This window comes from Octodon degus, unplaced genomic scaffold, assembly GCF_000260255.1.
Source record: "Octodon degus isolate 3935 unplaced genomic scaffold, OctDeg1.0 scaffold00071, whole genome shotgun sequence".
Classification (NCBI taxonomy): domain Eukaryota; kingdom Metazoa; phylum Chordata; class Mammalia; order Rodentia; family Octodontidae; genus Octodon; species Octodon degus.
Genome location: NW_004524647.1, coordinates 8,436,229 through 8,456,323, shown reverse-complemented (window position 1 = coordinate 8,456,323; position 20,095 = coordinate 8,436,229). Strand labels below are relative to the sequence as shown.

At 43.3% G+C, this 20,095-nt stretch overlaps 1 protein-coding gene and 1 pseudogene across 1 annotated transcript; both read left to right on the top strand.

Moving 5' to 3' along the window:
- Positions 1–10,706: 10,706 nt before the first annotated feature.
- Positions 10,707–11,198, top strand: LOC101588632 (S-phase kinase-associated protein 1). Its single transcript, XM_012515607.1, has one exon. It carries the CDS (start codon positions 10,707–10,709, stop codon positions 11,196–11,198), a length of 492 nt encoding a protein of 163 aa, XP_012371061.1.
- A 6,604-nt stretch (positions 11,199–17,802) lies between these two features.
- LOC101588241 lies at positions 17,803–19,711 on the top strand (annotated as a pseudogene).
- Positions 19,712–20,095: the final 384 nt, after the last annotated feature.

Here is a 20,095-nt window from a genome sequence, read left to right as displayed (position 1 = left end):
CTACTCTGAAGCCATCTTGGTTAACATCCCCAACAGTGTGAAGTTAGAATTCCTTCAGGGTGATGCCAGGTTCCATTTAAAATTTCTTTACAATTGCTGGGTTAAAGAAGTCATTGTCTTCAGAAACCTTGGTGTAGTTGAACTGACAGTTACTGTTGTGACCTCTGAATGTGACCATTGAAAAGGTCACCCAAGCAAACAGTCAGCTACTTGGTTATAAAAATGATTGTTGGCACATCCTATATATCTAAATTGAATAATGGTACCAGATACAATGATGGATGGGATTGAAGCTGTGTATCATCCATTATCATGTGTAATCAATAAACGATTTAATTCTCTTGAAAAAAAAAGATATATTCAGAAAATAATACTTGACACAGTCTTTCTTCTCAACAAATCTCTGTGGATTATGTTAACAGACATTTTCTAGAGGGGGGAAAAATATCATCATCACTTTTGAAACTTTTAATGTAATTGCAGTTTAACTTTTGTTGTTCTCTGGTATGAAATTTCCAAACAAGTAGATGATGTTTAAGTATGGACATAATTATTGTGAAATTAACACTAATACAAAAACATCTCTATGGGAAAATCTTGCAATATATTTTCTAGGAATGTGATTAAACTCTTTGAGAGCTGATGCTCTAAAAAGAAAAATATTTTGACTCCAAGACTTAAAATACCCCATAGAGGGGCCAGGGAGATAGCTCAGTAGAATATGTGCTTGCCTGGAAAGCACAAGGGCCTGAGGTCAATCCCCGGTTCTGGGGGGAAAAAATACCCCATATAGTCAGCACTCACCTTATTATGCAATCAGAGTGCTCCCTGGACACTAAGCATCTAAAGGAAAAAGATCTCCCCTACAGTGGGATCGTAACATAGGTGAGCACAGGACTGGGCCAGGCCCTGGCAGCACTGCCACTTGAGAGGAGCCACTTCACCTTTGTGTCATTTATTAAAATAGAATTCAGATCCTTTGGACAGTTTCCCCCAGACTTTTCTGAGGTGTCCATATTAAACTGCTGGAGCTTTCTTTTGGCAACCCCTTGCCCGAAGTTGCTAATAGGCTGTTCTTCACCTCATTTCGAAGGCTGTGGAACAGAAAGTAGGAAGTGGAAGTTAGGTTTACACACACACACACACACACACACACACACACACACACATATATATTTTTCGGAATAGAGGATTGAACTCAGGCCCTTGTGCTTGCCAGGCAAGCGCTTATTCTACTGAGCTATCTCCCCAACCCTACATATATTTTTTTTACTGTGATTTGTTCAGGACCACAGTTTACAAAATGCCTTTTTTTCTTTATTATTGTTTTTGGAAAGGAAAGTTCTACTAAAATTGTTTTATTTTTATTATAGAATAGCTTTTTAATTATGGCTTATTTTGAAAGATTTCTGAGTTAAAGTCAAATCTAGGGCTGGGGAGATGGCTCAGTAGAACAAGCACTTGCCTGACAAGCACAAGGGACTAAGTTCAATCCCCAGTTCCACCAAAGGAAAAAAAATAAAAAAATAAAGTCAAATCTATGCCAATGCCTTTCGAAGTAAGATAATATTCAGAGACAAATGTTCATATGAGATGGTTTAGAGAAATTTCTAGAATATTTACATATTCATATTCAAAGATTCCTTACTAATGAATGTCTTTGACATAAATCTCACCAGAAACTGCAACATTATTCTTTGTACATTTTCATTATGTAGTAGTAACCTGGAGTACCCGGTTCCTCCATGATTTCCAAGATTTTAGTTTCAGGTTTCAAGCTAAGAGTCAAATTTAAATGTGAATTTTTTAAACAATAAAATACTAAATGGCATAGTAGAGGCACAATAGGAGGTTTGGGGCTGAGACAATCACAAGCACATGAACATAAAGGGAATTAAGGCAAAGCCAAGGATCCCACTCTATGATGAAGCTGAGTGTTTATCCCTTATCCTTAAGAATGAAGGTAAGAAAAGGGCTGTATTCATTGGTTGGTGGGCATGTGGGTTGTTTCCACCTTTTGCCTAGTAGGAACACTGCCATGAATATTCATGTACAAGTATTTGGGGTTTTTTTCTGGAGTGTTCACCTAGGAACTGAGCTGCTGGGTCATATGTTCACGTTTTGGGAGGAGCTGCTGAACAGCTCTTCTTAGAAGCTGTACCGTTTTACAGTCCCAATAACAATGCATGAAGGCTCCACTTTCTCCACATCCCCCCTGATCAATATTTGTTATTTCTTTCGCTCTATCCTGAGGTCTTTTAATACAATTTGAGAAAATTAAAACCTTTTTCCAGTACTGAGGATTGAATCCAGGGCCTCTGAACTGTTATGTCTCCCGTTCTTTTTTGATTTTTATTTTGGGGCAGTGGAGTTGCCTAGGCTGAGCTCGAATTTGTGGTCCTCTTTCCTCAGCCTTCCAGCGTGCTTGGATTACAACCATGTAGCTTCCTCTCATATAAGGAATTAAGTAGTTATAAGTGCCCTACTTTTAGTAAATGGTGTACAATTTGTGCCAGTAGTTACCCTGAGCACACTGACAACATATTGTATCTGGGCGCACTTTTTTTTTTTTTTTTTTTGAACTGGGGATTGAACTCAGACCCTTGTGCTTGCCAGGGAAGCACTTATTCCACTGAACCACCTCCCCAGCCCCTCTGGGCGCATTCTGACGTTATCACAATACATATCTTTTTAAAATTCCTCCTGGTCCCCTATGATGCACATCTGGTTAATCACATCCTTTACCATGCCTCTGCAAGCTTAGAATCCATTTCTCTCAAATTCAACTACAAGACAGGGCATTGGGCACTAAACCACAGTGACTGGTGGCAGTTCTAGGTTCAACTGCAGATGCCCTGCTCAGCCTGGCCAGTCCCTAGGCCCGGCACCTCAGCGCCCCCTCGGGGGTGGAGAGCTCCCCCTTGTGGCCAGCAGCTGATAGAAACCTCTCTTCTCGGTCGCCTGCGGAGTCCGCATTTACCCTAGCAAAGGCGCACTGCAGTCGTGCGACTTCCTGCACTGCCCCTGCAGCTGCCCCACGCTCACCGACACCTGCTGGGGCCGAGGACTCCCGGCACGCGCTGGTGGAGGACGCGCGCGGCCTGCTCTACTGCTCAGTGCCCAAGGTGGCCTGCACCAACGGCGCGTGCTGCCCATGGCGATCCCCGCGCCACCCTGCGCCCCAGGCAGCCTGCGCTCGCTGCCCGACTTGAGCCCCGCCGGAATGACAGGCATCTGCGCGCCTGCCTGGCTCTCCTATTCGCGCGCGAGCCTTTCGCGTGTCTGGCGTCTGCCTACCGCAACAAATTCGCGAGGCCCTAGAGAAAGGACTTCCAGCGGCGCCTGCACCCCCGCGCACACCCTGGCGCCCTGGCACACGGCCACGACGTGCGCTTTGCACAATTCCTGCGCTCCCCGCTGGATCCGACACACGAACCCTTTAAGGAGCGCCGGGGCGCGAGCGCTCTGCCGTCAGTCGCTTGCGCTGAGACTGTGGGCGCAGAGGACGCCGCCTTCGTGCGAACTTGGTGGGCGACCCAAGATCTCCGTCTGCTCTTCCAGAATCTCAACCCCTTCTACCAGTGTCTTGCCCCAGGTGCCTCAATAGAACTAACTCCGGAGCCTCCCCGGTGCAGATTTGGACGGAACTCTCCCCACCTATTTCAGCCCTCGGATTACAGAGATTCTTTACCTACCTTCTTTCTGGGGCAGCAGGCCATTGGCTCATCTCCTTAACTGTCGTCCAGATGTCCTTCCTGTAGGGAGAGGACTAGAAAGACTGCCCCACCCCCATTTTATTTGTCCCTCAGGGGCTCCAAGGTGACTTTCTGGCCCTTTTCTTTGTATAATAGATCAAAGGGGATGAACCCTTTAAGTATTCAGCAGACATCTCGAGATGTAGTGCTGCTATTACGCATTCCAAAAAGATTGTACCAATCCCTAATTTGTCACAAGGCATTGTATTACATACTATTCTCATTAATTTGTAATTCAGGAACAATATGGTACTTTAAACAAAAGTATGCCTCCCTCTGCATCCTGTCCCCATGTTCCTCATTTCTTCTCCCCAAAGGTAGTGATTGCACCTGCTTCACACCCAAAACACATGCACACAAATACACCACACACACCACACACATACAATTTTAATATACACAAGAGGTAGCTTGTAAGATACTTCTGCTGTGCTTTAAAAATATCTTCCCATACCTTTCAGATCATTCCAGATCAGTATGTAAAGAATTATACCTTCATTTTAATGACTTCTAGTATTTCAGGTATAGGTGTATAAACAATTCCCTACTAGTAGGTATTTAGGTGGTTTTCAGTCTTCTATTTCATGTTACAAGAATCACCTTGTCCCATTATCTAGATTTACATGTGTGAGTGTCTAAATAAACCCCAGAAGTTACAGTCACATTCTTTAATCCTCACACCAATTCTGCAAGATTAAATGTTATGATACTTATTTTACAGGTGAAGACAAAGAGGCTCCAAGAAGCAAATGATGTGAACAAAGGGCAATGTGATTTGAACGTTCGAAGTTTATTAGTATGGTGTGGTTTTATGAAGAGATGGAAAGCTCCTGGTTTTCTGTGGCTACAAGGCTGTTCTCCTTATTTAAAAGACTAAAGTCTCTGCAGCTGCTTCAGCTGAGGAGAAGCTGGCTGAACAGCATGGGGTTGCAGGACAGGCCCCTGGATGGCTCTCTCCCCTCACTAGTCTAGAGGTGGTTAGCATCAATGTGGCGAGGAGGTTGTTCACAGGCAACTTGTCTGGGAAAGCGGAGGCTTAGTAACTTGAGTTCCCAAAGGTTGTACGATGGGAGTGGCAAGGTTGGTGGGCGGGAGTAGAATGGTGATGTAAAATCTGGAGCTCCAAGCCTAGAGAAGCCACACAAAGCCACACTCAGACAGATGGTCCTGAGAACAGGGCCACTTAGGAGGGCTCCAACCGCATCCTCTCCCAGCCAGACTTGTCTTGGCCCCTCCCACAGAAAAAGCTGAAGCCCACGGGCATCCCAGAAAACCGTGGAAACATGACTCCCATTTCCACACCGGCTTCTCCAGCTGTCAATATCCAGGCTGGAACCCTGTAGTTCTTAATGTTTCTGTGTCACTGACTGACACAAGACTGGGGACATGTTCCCAAGTCCTCCTCATACACTAGTTGAGCTTTTTTCCTGACTTGAGGGTCGTGTAGGCATTCTCTAAGTCATGCTAAGAGAGCTTCCCTTTAGGGATTGCATCCTGCTACCCTCCCCTCCCAGCTTTCCACTGAATCCTCCATTTTTCATCCCCCCTGAGACCACCTTCTCTGTCCCCAGGTAGTTCCTACACAGACCTCCTTCAAGGTCATCTTCTGTATCAGCTAAATACAGATAAATGTTGGTAGTTAGCACTCTGGGTGACCCACCTCCCTGCCTGTATCTTAGCCATTCTGGGAAGCTGCCTTTTAAATTCTTTAGATAGAACCTGTCTTTGTCATCAGTGCATTTGCACATGAAATCTATCTTCTACTCCAAGCATCTCCTTCTCAAGGTCCTTGATTCTTCGCTCCATCCCCATCCCCTTGCTAACTGTTTCTACCTTCTCTGGGCCCTGGGAGGCTGGCCTGTATGGGTCAGGCACCTAACAGGAGGCACTGGTAGAAGTTCTGAACTGAAGGATGGTATAGGGGTCTCTCTCACTTGCACTGCTAATCTATTGCTGTCTAGCAGGAGATGGATAGCCCCAGAGCCTCCCTAGACCCTGTGTCTGAACCCACGTCTCCCGCCTTGGAGAGGTACAGGCTCCCTAGTGGCTTCACCCTGGGTGCTGTACCCTCCCTAGCTATTTCTCTTTGCCTAATCTCTTATGCTCCTTGACAACTTTCCAACAGCTTCATTTGGCTCTTTGCCCTGGGACTGTCTTGAAAGACTTTACACACTGCCTGACCTCCTTGCCCTTGTTGAGATTCTACAGTATCTTTACACTGGAGCTAGGAATCTTGGCCTCACCCCTTACCCAGGGCTTGATCAGCCTCTGCCTTGCAGCCCACCCTCAATTCTCAACACAGCTAGATTACACCCCTACAGCAAGGACCTCTGAGCTCTCTGACCCTGCAGAATTCAGGGCTCATGGGCATGGGTCTGTGTTTCTCTGTTTGCCTGTGTACACATATTGTTTCTCTGGATGTTTATTTAGGGAAGCAGGTGTGCATTTTGGTGCCTTGACCCAACGCTCTTATCCTGATGAGACTTCCTGTGGTCAGAGTTGATACACAGGGGATAGATGATGGCAAATTGAATTATATCCTTGGCCCTGAGGGCCCTGCAGTGCCCAGAGTTGAGCTGGAGGAATAGGACAAGGCTTTGGGGCAGGGCTGGAGTATACCAAAGGCCCTCTTATCAACTAGTCCTAGAGTCTCTGTTGCTATCTGTGTCTGGATAGGCAACAGTATGTTCATCAATAAGTCTGTTTTCCTTGGGTAGATCTTTGCTAGGGTGTTAGTGTCTTCATGTATGAAGCCCTGTCTGTATGATACCGTGGATGCATGTATTTATGTGTCTGTGATGAGTGCTGCTCAGTGCAATAACTTACCCTGGGACTGGGATGGACCTTGTTGGCACTAACTTCTTCTGCAGAGGCAACTGGTCCCTCAGTGATTTGTTCTTCACTTTCCAGGGGTTTAGGGATTCAGTCATGGGCTGTGTCATCCCAGAGAACCTGCAACACACACTTCAGTGCTGAGGTGGCCTACAGATGCTCCCACCTAAAGAAGCTCTCAGTCACCTAGAGCTTTCTATTTGCCACACATTATTATGAGTGCTTCATAAATACAAATCTACATGGCTCTTGATTCCTATCCAGAGTCCTTCTGCTTAGGCTATGGTGGGGCAATGAACAAAGAAGACATCCCTGACTATCAGCACAATGTGGGGTTCCCATGAGACTCGCCATGGATAAGTGACTCCCTCCCAAATCCATCTCCATCTTCTCGTTCCGTGTTCTGGAGATTTTGAAATGATCAGAAACAGTGGAACTTCACTGTAGTGTTCTAAACATCTTGTACCTGTATGGAAAATTCTTAGCAAATTTCTCCTGGGACTTTATGCTGTATTTTTTATGTGCTTGAGACTTCTTTTGAGTTTCCAATTCCATCACTGAAGGAGTTAGTCTGTGGCTCTCTCAGCCATATCTGGGAAGATAAGAGGAGGCCACCAGGGTGGGGGCAGTGGTGAGAGGTAGCATGTGGTGTCTGCTAACCTTTGTACACAACCTTATTTAATTTTCTCCACTGAGAGGGGAGCACATTATCATCACCACAGTTTTTCAGGGAAGAGAAAGAAAGTTCTAGAGGGTCAATTATTTTGCCTGTGTACCGATAAAGAAAAAAAAAAGGTAGGTAGGCAGTGAGATTCATAATAGGAACTTTGTGCTCCACTGCTGGGCCCTCTGGCCTCAGACAGAGGATGTCCACAGAAGCAGCATGGACACAGGCTCCCAGGTTTCCTGGTGGGAACCCTATACACACCCTCCCAACTCCCTAAGTCATAGTGATGGCCTTAAAATGACCAGGCTGATCCACTTTTCCCAGGGGTAGAGACCATTGTAGAACCAGGGCCATCTTATGACTTCATGGTCAACCACCCAGGTCTTCTCTACCACCATCCTCTGACTGCTACTCAGACTGTCTCGGGGCTGTCCTTTACCACATGGACATCTGGAGCTCACTGGGAAAACTGTCCTGCCAAAATCCCAGCTCTGATCTAGTTAAAACTAGGTCAGAAAGCCCTAGAACTGCTCATGACTAGTAAGATATGAATGGAAGAGATGCTGTGCCCCCCCCAAGACTAATGGTCCCTGACTACATTGCTGTCATAGAAGGCTCAGTCAGATGAAGAGGCCCAAACCATGATGAGGTAGGATTTTCCAGCATAAAGCACAACAGTGAACAAACCATCTAACCTGCAAGCCACCACGTGCTGGCTTAAGTGACCACGGGGAATGATACTGGTCATGGTATTAGCTTTCACCCCACCAAAAGAGCTATGTCACATGACACTGGCTGGTTGAGGCTCACAGTCCTCTGAGGTCACAATTAGCAACACAGCAGTTACTGTCCCCTGTGGCTTAGATTCCAGCCTGAAGCCTCTGGGCCAGAGAATAGCTATAAAAGCAGCCACAACTGGGCTAAGGCTGTTTGGCATTTTGGTTTTACTGGCCCAAACAGAAACATGTATATCTGCACATGTCATACCCCAGATCTCATTCTATTAGGTTATAGAAATAGAAGAGATAAGCTAGCAATAACTAAGTCTCACTGTGGCTGTAGAGAAGATCCTCTTATGGCTCACCCTGACCTAAATCTTATACATAATCCTGGAAGTTAATAGGCTACAGTTTTGGCCCTAGAGCCTGGGCTCTGCAGCCTGCCTTATTATCTCCCAGTGTGTACCTGTTCAGGACACAGAGAAGCAGTATCCACTTGTGCCTCAGTGTCTGTCTTTAAGAAGATATAAGTCCCAACTCCAAGGCTGGTGGGGCATCAAGCATCGTCCAGCACATCACATGCTTAGAACGCTCCAGGCACCACAAGAAGGACTGGTGAAGATAAGAACCAGCTGGTCACAGAGCCTCCAGTTTAAAATTGATTGTCATAATCTGCTGTTTAAGTGACAGTGTTGTTACCACTGTCTCAGAAGCACAGAACTAGGAGGAAAGAAGAGGGAGCAATGTCCCTTTCCTCAGACCTTGGGTGAAAACACAAGGCATAAAGCACCTATGTTAGGTTAATTTCTCTAGAAACCTCAACCCAGATGGGAATTTTAGTGCAAGTGGTTTGCCCCCTAGCAGAATGGGCTGGAGGAACAGGGTGGGAAAAGAGCAGGCTGAGCAAGGTTAGGTTTCTGCTGGAAGCTGGCCTCAGCCTGTCTGAGACACTCTGGAGCAGAACTACAGTATAGCGTTATTCGTAATTGAGTAGGTGGTCAATGTTTTCTGCCCAGGCAGTCAATTTTTGGGAAGGAATCTGTAGGGATTACTGGCTGGAGCAGTTGTGAGGCATTGGCATCTCACACCAGCCTGGGCCCAATGCACCCCCTTGGCAATGGGGGTGCCACTCCCCTACCTATTAGTAAGGAGTAGAAACAAATTGAGGAGCAGATGTGAGGAGATTGGGAAGAGGCCCAGAGAAGCAGTCAATGGTGTCCAGAGGCTCGCAAGAGACTTTAGAGGGAGTAACATGCGATGTTTCAGGTGACCCAACCAATGCTGTACAGGAACTTGAATTCCAGGCAGTCTTCCCGAATCCTTCAACCAAAATGTGTACTCTCCCCTTGCCTTTTTTTCCTGGGCCTACGACTCTGCCAGCTTCTTAGACAATGGCTTAAAATGAACAGCAGGGATGTTATGTCTGGCACCACCGATTCTGACTATACAGAGTTTCTGCGTCCAGTGGTGGTTCTTCTGAGCTTTTTCAGTGGTAAAAGCTGGAGGAAGGCTGGACTTGCAGTGAGTGGGAGAGCCAAGTGACAACACTCCTGCCGGATTTGCTGAGTGTGCCTGAGCAAACAGTTACCCTCATTAGACCTTCATTTTTCTCATCACAAAAAGGAAGAGATATTCCATCAGCCAGAGAATAAGGAAACTTCCAAGGGGCCTTTGCAGGGCATTGGCTTGCTGCTGGCAGCACATGAGCTACCATCCAAAAAGCGGCATGAACACCTGTCTGACAAGTGTGAGGTCTTGAGTTCAATCCCTGGTACAAAAAAAAAAGTGGCAGACCTGTGGGAACAGCTGGGGACCTCAATCTTCTTTGCTTTCTATGCATCTTTTCCCTCTCTTCCAGCCCAATTATCAAGCACTAAATTGAGAGGAAAATGTAAAGGATGACTTGTGTACAGTGGGCTTTTAGTACCCAAGATGTGACAAGACCACAGGGGGGTCAGATGAGGACAGCCCTACCCATGCAAGAGCATAAATAAGCAAGATGAAGAAGATATTTGAGGACAAAAATATATAGACTAAAACTGTGTATAGAGGTAATATGTAAGACTGAGAAATGAGACAGAATATAAATTCACAGGCATTACACACAAAGGAAGATGTTTCTAGCTCTTTCTACTAAGCTAACTACACTGGTCAGGTGTTTCCTGTGATACAGCCTGGAGTATAAACACTGCCTTTTGGGTGCCAAAAGTCCACTGTGCACAAGTCATTCCTTAAATTTTCCCCTCAAAAATGTTTTGGTTATCCTGCTGACTCCCCTCAATGTTACCACCTCCAGCAGCTTCAGTATTAAACAGTTCCCACTGACATTTTTAGAGAAAGGGCTATGGCTTGAAGTCTTCACTGGTACAATAAAAAGACCTTTAACAGGGTTTTGTTTTTAATGAAATTTCAGACAAGGTTGGATGTTTTTTCTTTTTTTTTTTTTGTTTTTGTTTTTGTTTTTTTGGTTTTTTGCAGTACTAGGGATTGAACTTGGGACCTTACGCTTGCCAGGCAAGCACTTATTCTACTGATCTATCTCTCCAACCTCTCAGACAACGTAAACAATGATAGTTTTCCAGATAGGGCTTCGGATGCTTTCCATACACTATCATTTTACTTGTCTTCAAGACAGTGTTAGTGGCTTCGTCCGCCGCCGCCTTTCTCCGACTGGTGGGACTCAGTTCGTGCTCTTGTCGCCTCGCGTCCACCGTCTTTTAGAGACCAAATGCCATGCCTTCAATTAAGTTGCAGAGTTCTGATGGAGAGATATTTGAAGTTGATGTTGAAATCGCTAAACAGTCTGTGACAATCAAGACCATGTTGGAAGATTTGGGAATGGATGATGAAGGAGATGATGACCCAGTTCCTCTACCAAATGTTAATGCAGCAATTTTAAAAAAGGTCATTCAGTGGTGTACCCACCACAAGGATGACCCTCCTCCTCCTGAGGATGATGAGAACAAAGAAAAGCGAACAGACGACATCCCTGTTTGGGACCAAGAATTCCTGAAAGTTGACCAAGGAACCCTTTTTGAACTTATTCTGGCAGCAAACTACCTAGACATCAAAGGCTTGCTTGATGTTACATGCAAGACTGTCGCCAATATGATCAAGGGGAAAACTCCTGAGGAGATTCGCAAGACTTTTAATATCAAAAATGATTTCACTGAAGAGGAGGAAGCCCAGGTACGCAAGGAGAACCAGTGGTGTGAAGAGAAGTGAAATGTGCCTGACACTGTAACACCATAAGGATTGTTCCAAATACTAGTTGCACTGCTCTGTTTATAATTGTTAATATTAGACAAACAGTAGACAAATGCAGAAGCAAAACAATTGTATTAGCATAATATTGTCTTCATTGCATGTGTAGTTTGAGTTACAGATTCCAAACCAATGGCTGAATTTCTTCTAGTCTGAGCAAAAGTTGCTGGTTTTCTTTCCTCTGAATAAAACTGAACTGTGGGTTCTCTGTAGAAAGTTGACATTTTGAGCTTTCCCTTTTTTTGTAAAGTGATTTCTGCACAGGTTATTGTCCAGTTAACTTTAGTGAGCTTTTCGAAGTTGGCATTGTAAATAAAACAACTTACAAAAGTTTTCTGCAGTAGAGTTAACAAAATACTATCTTTATTCAGAAGTTGGAAACTGGAAAAAGGCTACTTGAAGTAACTGTTCCAAGTGGGGTTGTCTAGAATGTCTTCCAGCCTCCTAGAGTCAAGCAGTATCACTGGTACAGATTAGCCTGCAGGTAGCAGGACTCCCTTAGTTGGACCTGAGGACTTGATTTGTTTTAAAATTTTTAATCTCAGCTTTGAATATGTTGCCTAGAGACTTAGTAATTGCCGAGTTTGTGGTTCGGGGGAGAAATGTAACTAGACAGTTTGTTAGCTTTTCAATTAAAGACAACACTTAATTCATGAGATATGTCATCTTTCTCTAGTTACTGTTTCTTTGTGGGGAAAACTATTCACACAACTTGCATGTATAAAGTAATTTAACCTCTAATATTAAAGTGTGTGGCAAACCCAAAAAAAAAAAAAAAAAAAAAAGACAGTGTTAGCTCTTCAATGTTCTTGAATCTGCTTTAATTTCTTTAGTCATTAGAATTTTCAAAGTGGTTTTGTTTTTTGTTTTTTTTTGTTTGTTTTTTTTTTTTGTCTTTTTGAGACAGGGTCTCACTCTGCAGTTCGCGCTGGCCTTGAACTCACTTTGTAACCCAGGCTGGTCTTGAACTCCCAGTGATTCAGCCTCTTGAGTGCTGGGATTACAGGTGTGTATGCACACCTCCAAGTCTAGCTAGAGTACAAGTCTTTGACTTCAGTGGTTACATTTATTCCTAATCATTTTACTATTTTTAGTGCTATTGTGAAGCGCATTGTTCTCTGTTCATTTCTTTGGTAGTACTTGTAAGTAAACAAAATAGGTTTCTGGGTGTCTTTCATGTTGTGCTGAATTCATGTAATCACCATAAAAAAGACTTTTTGTGGACTTCTCAGTGTTTGTACATATGCAATCATGACATTAACAAAGCCAGCAGCACTTCTTCCCTCCAGTTTGGATGCCTTTTATTTCTCCTTCTTGTCTTCTCACTCTAACAAGAACCTCTGGTACTATGCTGACTAGAAATGGTGAAGGCATCCTTGTCTCATGCCTGATCTTTGATAAAAACATTGCCATTTGTACTTCTTCATCTGAGAAAATGTGTATTCATCTCTGATACCTTTTTTTTTTTTACTGGGTCTTTGAATTGGGGGAGTCCTGATTTTTTGCAATTCTTTATATGTTTTAGATAAATGTCCCTTATGTAATTGGTACAGGGTCTCACTACACAGCTTAGACTTGTAGTGATCCTCTTATTTTCAGCCTCCCCAGTACTGTGATTACAGGCTTGTGCCACCACACCCAGAATCTGTGACTGGCTCAGCATGCCCGGGGGTGGGGCGAGTGCAGCATGTGGTACCAGGGATCAAACCCCAGTCTCTGCACTTGCCTAAGCAGGTGCTTAGTGCACTGAGCTATCTCACTGGCCCTTAGATAAAAGTCTTTTTTTTTTTTTTACTGAGAAAAAAGTATATATTTAGAATTAGCCAGCTGGACTCAGTTTAGATGATCCCAATTTTGTTGGCAACATCCAATGCATCATAATCAGGAGCCAGTCGAACATATGCCTTCTTCTCTCCATCAGGCCTGATTAGGGTATTGACCTTGGCAACATCAATGTCATAAAGCTTCTTTACAGCCTGTTTGATTTGGTGCTTATTGGCTTTGACATCCACAATGAACACGAGTGTGTTGTTGTCCTCGATCTTCTTCATGGCAGACTCTGTGGTCAGGGGGAACTTGATGATGGCATAGTGGTCAAGCTTGTTTCTCCTGGGGGCGCTCTTCCGAGGGTATTTGGGCTGCCTCCGGAGCCGGAGCGTCTTGGGACGGCGGAAGGTGGGCGACGTTCGTATCTTCTTCTTTTTGTGGCTGTGGATGCCTTTCAGCACGGCCTTTTTGGCCTTCAAAGCTTTTGCTTTGGCTTCAGCTTTGGGAGGGGCAGGGGCTTCCTTCTTTGCTTTCGGCGCCATCTTGGTAAAAAGACTCTCCCAACCTCCAGATAAAAGTCTTTTGCCTGAAGAACTGTCGCCTAAAATTTTTTCCCACTCTGGGTTTCCTTTGCACTTTGTTGGTGATTTCTTTTAATGGGCGGAAACTTTTTAATAGATGAGATTCCAGTTGTAGATTCTTTGCAGTATTTCCCATGCAGTTTTGCTTTTGTCCATGAACTCTCTGCCCACCACTACATGTTCTAGATTTCTACCTACTTTCTCTTCTAGTGGATTCGGTGTTTCTATTTTAATATTTAGATCTTTGTTCCATTTTGACTTGAGTTTAATGCATGGTGATAGACACGGGCCTAGTCTTAGTGTTCAACATGTGAAAAGCCAGTTTTTCTAACACCATTTGTTAAAGAGGGTATTATTCTTCCATCAAATATGTTTCTTTTTGGCAAAGATAAAATGGCTAAGTGTACTTGTAGTTGTGTCTGAATTTTCTAATCTATTCCACTGGTCCAGCCCTGCCACATAGCTCAGCAGATTAAAACACCTGCAAGCAGGCACAAGGGCCAGGGTTTGATCCCCAGACCTGCCATGCTGGCTCCACCACCAGGGTGTGCTGAGACAGCAATTGAAACAGGGCACGGTGGCATGCGCCTGTAATCCCAGCACTTGGGAGGCTGTAAACAGGCGGATCACTACAAGTCAGATCTACGCAGTGAGACCCTGTACACCCTATAGACCCTGTCCTAAAATACAAAAAAAAAAAAAAAAGTGTTGTATTCCATTGGTCCTCAGGTCTATTCTTTTTGCCAGTACCATGCTGATTTTATCACAGTAGCTTTGTAGTATAATTTCAAATCAGGGATTGTGATGCTTTCTGCCTTGCCTTTGTTGTCCAGGATTGTGTATGCTATTCTAGGTCACGTCTGTTTCCAAATTAATTTTAGGAATGTTTTCTCTAGGTCTATGAGGTTTGCTAATGGTATTTCAGCAGGACTGTGTTAAATCTGTATAACAGTTTTAGGAATATGGCCATTTTCACAATGTTGGTTCTTCCAATCCATGAGCATGGAATATCTTTCCACTTTCTCAAACCCTCTTCAGTCTTTTTTCAGAGTGCTCTAATTTTCAATGTGCAGATCATTTACTTCTTTGTTAGATTGATTCCTAAGTGTTTGATTTTTTTAATGTCTATTTGTGAAGTATGTAGTTTCCCTATTTTCTCTCTCAATGAGTTTGTTGTTTGTTTGGTTGGTTTGTTTTTGTTTTGCGGAACTAGGGATTGAACTCAGGCCTGGGCCCTTGTGCTTGCCAGGCAAGCACTTATTCTACTGAGCCATCTTCCCGGTCCCATTCTGAAGCCAGGCACTTTGTGGGGTTTTTTGTTTGTTTGGTTGGTTGGTTTGGAGTTTTTTGTTTGTATATAGGAATGTTATTGATTTTCCTTGTGTTTTTGAGACGGGTCTCACTGTGCAGCTCAGGCTAGCCTTGAGCTCATTTTGTATCCCATGCTGGTCTCAGACTTGCAGGGATCCTCCTGCCTCAATCTCTGGAGTGCTGGGATTACAGGCAGGTGCCACCATTCCTGGCTTGGAATGCTATTGATTTTTGAGTGCTGAATTTGTTTCCACCTATGTTCTTAATTCTAGAAGTCCATTTGTGAACTTTTAGGGGCTTTGTATATGGACTGTGTCATCTTCAAGTAATGATAATTTAATTTCTTCATCTCCTATCCTTATTTATTGCATTCCCCAAGTGTTCTACTGTGGTGAGTACCTGAGATAGACCTAACCCAGGAGGTATGCAAGTGCTACCTGCTTTCAAGTACAAACTGCACCATTATTCATTTCCTTCCATTCATTCCTAGGAAATGGGGAAACAAAGAATATTTTATTGCCACACTATTATAAATACAGCAGAACTATTCTGGAAAGTTATTACATTTCTAATGGTGAGTTCTTTTTCGGAAACGTATAGGAAGTACCAATCTCTTTGTCGTCTCAAGGGTTGCTTGTCTCTCTATAGGAAAAACTGCCACTCGCAGTATACACCCAACTATTGAACACTCAACACCTCAATCATTTACAGAACCACATACTACCAAGTGTTCTTTGTTGCTGAGATACTTAAACTGAGTTCACCCAGATAGGCTACCAGTGTTTAAGTTTACTGCTTAAACACAAAATGCACCACTATTCATTTCCTTCCATTCATTCCTAGGGACACCAGGAAGCAAAGAATTCATTAGTTATCACACTTCTCTAAATGCAGAACCACTCTGGAATATGATTTAACTTTCTAAAGATGAGTTATTTCTAGAGAAATGTGCAGGAAGCTCCAACTAATTTATTTGCCAAGGATTTTATGTTCCTCTCAAGAAAAACTGCCATTCACAGTGTACACCTCAGAAAAGAACACTTTATACCTCAGTTATTTACAAAGCCACACACCCCAAAGTGTTCCAATTTGCTGAGTGAATTAAGAGAAGCTCAACAAGAAGGTGGTCACATGCTAACGTCTTAGAAGCATGAACTGCAAGACCATTCATTTCCTTCCATTCATTCTTATGGGAAATTGGAAGAAGGGACTATATTATTTAACACACTTCTGTAAATAGAGCAAAATGATTCTGGAAAATGATGGAAATTTCATCATTTTCATTAGAAAATGATATTTCTAATTTTGAGTTCTTTTTAGAGAAATATGCAGGAAGCTTCAAGCTTTTTTTTTCCTTCAATCTTTTAATTGCCCACTGGGCCACATGTCTCTTTCTAGGAAAAACTGTCATTCACAGTGTACATCACAGAAATGAAGACTCTACACCTGAGCTTCTTATAGAACACTCACTGCCAAGTATTTTGTTTTGCTAAGTGCCTTAAATGGATAAAATCCAGAAAGTGATCTAGTGCTACTTGCTTGGAAATCCAAAGTGCATCACTATTAATTTCCTTCTATTCTTTCCTGTAGGCAATAGGAAGCAAAGAATATTGTCACACTTTTGTAAATAGAGCAGAACCATTCTGGAAAATGATTTACATTTCTTATAATGAGTTCTTTTTCCAGAAACATGCAGTTAGCACCAGCTCTTTTTTTGAACATGTACTGCATGTTACTCTCAAAGAAATACTTACTTTCATAGTATACATCCCAGAAGTGAACACTCTAAACATCAGTTATTTGCAGAGCTTCACATTCCCAAGTTTTCCATCTTGCTGAATGCCTTATATGAAGCTCATCTATAAGGCATTCAAGCATTTCCTCCTTGGAAATACAAACTGCACCACTGTTCATTTCCTTCCACTCATTCATATGGATGGGGAAAGAAAGACTATATTCTCTTTCTGTAGCTCCATTTTAACAAAAATCACTTAAATTCACTTAATCTGTAGATAAATTCACTCCTTCACCCCCACCTCTGTAGTTAACCATAAAATGCACTGAGAAAAACAAGGGCATAAAAAGGGGAACAAACAGAACCACTTAGGAAGTAGGGTAAACATTAAACTGTAATATCCTGTGACCAGCAGGTGGTTGACAGTATCAGGAAAATATAAACCTTGCAACAGTTGTGTGGCAATTTTGCAAAATTCCTGTGAATGTGGAAATGTGGTTGCTATCAACCCCTGAAAAGTATATAACCTGAAAGCAAAGTTCAAGTCAAGACTGACATTTTGTCAATCCTGACTCAAGGGTCAGGACATCAGTCACTGACGGGTTCATAATAAAAGCTTTCTTGTTCCTACATATTTGGCCTTTTTCATGGAGGTTTATCTTCACTCCTATCAGCTGTAACACTATGGGCATTAGGAATCAAAGAATATGTTAGTTGCCACACTTCTACAAATACACCAGAATCATTCTGGAAAGTGATTTATGTTTTGAATGATGAGTTCATTTTAGGGAAACATCCAGGAAGCGGTAGCTTTTTTGTTGGCCAATGACTGCATGCTTCTCTCAAGGAAAACCTCCCAGTCACAATATACACAACAGAATTGAACACTCTAAATCTCAGTTATTTACAGAGTGACACTTCCAATTGTTGCACTTTGCTGAGTGGCTTAAACAGATTTCATCCAAAAGGTGGTGAAGAGCTACCTGCTTTGAAGCATGAACTGCACAACTATTCATTGCCTTCTGTTCATTCCTATTGGGCACTAGGAAACAAAAAATATATTAGCTGTCACATTCTGGTAAATACAGAAGAACCATTCTGGAAAATGGCATAGTTTCTAATGAGCTCTTTTGAGGGAAACACACAAGAAGCTTCATTCTCTTTATTCGCCATGGACTGCATGTCCCTTTCAGGGAAAAACTGCCATTGACAATAAACACAACAGAATTAAAAACTCAGACCTTAGTCATTTACAGATCCACACATTCCCAAGGGTTCCTTTTGCGTTTTTTTATTTTAAGATTTTTTTTTTGACCAGAGATTGAATTCAAGGCTTTGTGCTTGCCAGGCAGGCTCTTAAGCCACTGAGCTATCTCCCCAGCCCTCAAGTGTTCCTTTTGGGAAGGCTTTGAGGAACCCACAGTGAGGTATAGAGGAACCAGCATTCCACACTGAGCTTCTGTAGTACTTAGTCAGCAGATACAGCAGTGGCTTTTTGCAAGGCAGCTAGGTTCCAGCAGCAAGAACACTGAAAGCAAAGCTAGCCTGGCTTTCAAAAATATCTGGGCCTTGTTTCCTGAGCCATGCCCAGTGAATGACTCTGTGGACATCTCCCCTCCAGGCTCCCAGCCATCTCCCTCTGAATCCCCAGTAGTGGACAGGGCAGAGGCAGTGTCTCTGTAGGGGTGGGGACGTGTGACAGGGTATAGGAGCTGGGAGCTGGGATTTGTCCCAGAAGGATATGCCAGTCCCACCTTCCACAGGGCTGTTGTCCTTTAGCATCCCAAGAGCCCCATTGCCCTTGTGACCCCAGTACTGCTGAGAAATGCCACTGTCCTTGTTGCTAGTGGGCATATGAAAGTGGCCCCAAGAAGGAGCCTCTAATCTCAAGGGGCACAGGCAGCTTCTCCTTGTCCTCGGGGGACAGTGACCACCCCCAAAGCCCTTTCCACAGCTTGATCATGGGCCGAGCAAGCAAACACCAAGTCTCACAAACCTGTGGCTCCACAGCCCGAGTTTGGCAGGAGGCCTGAGGCCTCCCCACCCTCTCCTCTCCTGCCCAGGTGCATGAATTTCTAGTAGCCTCGACTGCCAAAGACCAAATGTACACACACAGTTGGGAGCAGGCGCCGGGGTGCGGGCACTGCCCCACGCATGCTCATGCTGTCACTGAGCTCCGGTGAAACACTGGCCAGGAGGGCTCTCACCATGGGCTGCTAAAGCAGGGAACCTAGCCTGCCAGTGGCTTATCATCAGGGACCGATTCTGATTTGTACTTTGTATCTTTGCCAGGTTTTCTAGATTCTTTCTGAGTGTGGGAAGAAGGGTTTTAGTAGACAAATGAATCCTATTTTACACAGTGATCTTATTTATATAAATGCCTTGGTTTTACAATTAAAAGTAGCAAAAACTGAAAGAAAAAATCTGGGTCTGTTGGAGAAAAACAAAGATTATAAACTTCATGCAAATGACTACCATCAAAAAAAAAAAAAAAAAAAAAGCTCTTGAAAAAAATCCAGATGAATTCTACTATAAAATGATTCAGATATTAACCTTAACCTTAACTCCAAGATGGAGTTCATGTTATTAAGGACAATAAGGAAGAAGTAACTCCAAAACAGCTAAACCTAATGAGAACTCAGGATGTCAAATATATAGAAATGAAAAGGGTTGCAGAAGCTAAAAAAATTGGAATACTAAAATCAGAGCTCCATCTGCTGGATTTCCAGGGAAAGCAATAGAATATGCATGAGTCTTTAACAACAAAAAGAAGATGAACAGTTTGATATTGCCACTATCTGCAGACAGCCCCAGAACTAGTTAGCAGAGTCTTTAACAGACCCAAGATAAAGACCTTGTAAAAAGAAAAAGTGAAAGGAGTTATCCCTCAGACTCGACTTAAGCAAATAGCTAAGAAGGACGAAAGCAGTATAACTGCCTGAACTAGAAAAGAAATTATTCTTTATTTCACAGAAAATTCAAACACCAAAGATCTCCTGGATAAAACTCAGGAAGTGAAAGTGAAGAAAGAAACAGTGAACATCCCAGGCTTTTATACTGTCAATGGCAGTTTTTCCTAATAAGGGACATGCAATCCATGGCCACAAAGAGGATGATGCTTTTTGTGTGTTTCCCTTAAAAAGCTCCTCATTAGAAACTGTAAATCATTTTCCAGGTACCAAAGGGCTGGTCAAATAGCTCAGTGGATTAAAGCACCTGCTTACAAGGACAGAATGACTGGGGTTCAATCCCCGGTGTGCCGTGCTGGCCCCGCCCCAGGGGCACACTGAGGTAGTGATTGAGATTGGGCATGGTGGCACACCTGTAATCCCAGCTCTTGGGAGGCTGAACACAGGCAAATCACTACAAGTCCAATCTACATAGTGAAACCCTGTAGACCCTGTACTAATATAAAAAAATCAAGAAGTACAAAATTTTTTAAAACATTAAATAATTACAGGTAC

Coding starts and splice junctions, on each gene's coding strand:
- LOC101588632 (XM_012515607.1), top strand. CDS start 10,707: ATGCCTTCAATTAAGTTGCAGAGTTCTGATGGAGAGATATTTGAAGTT.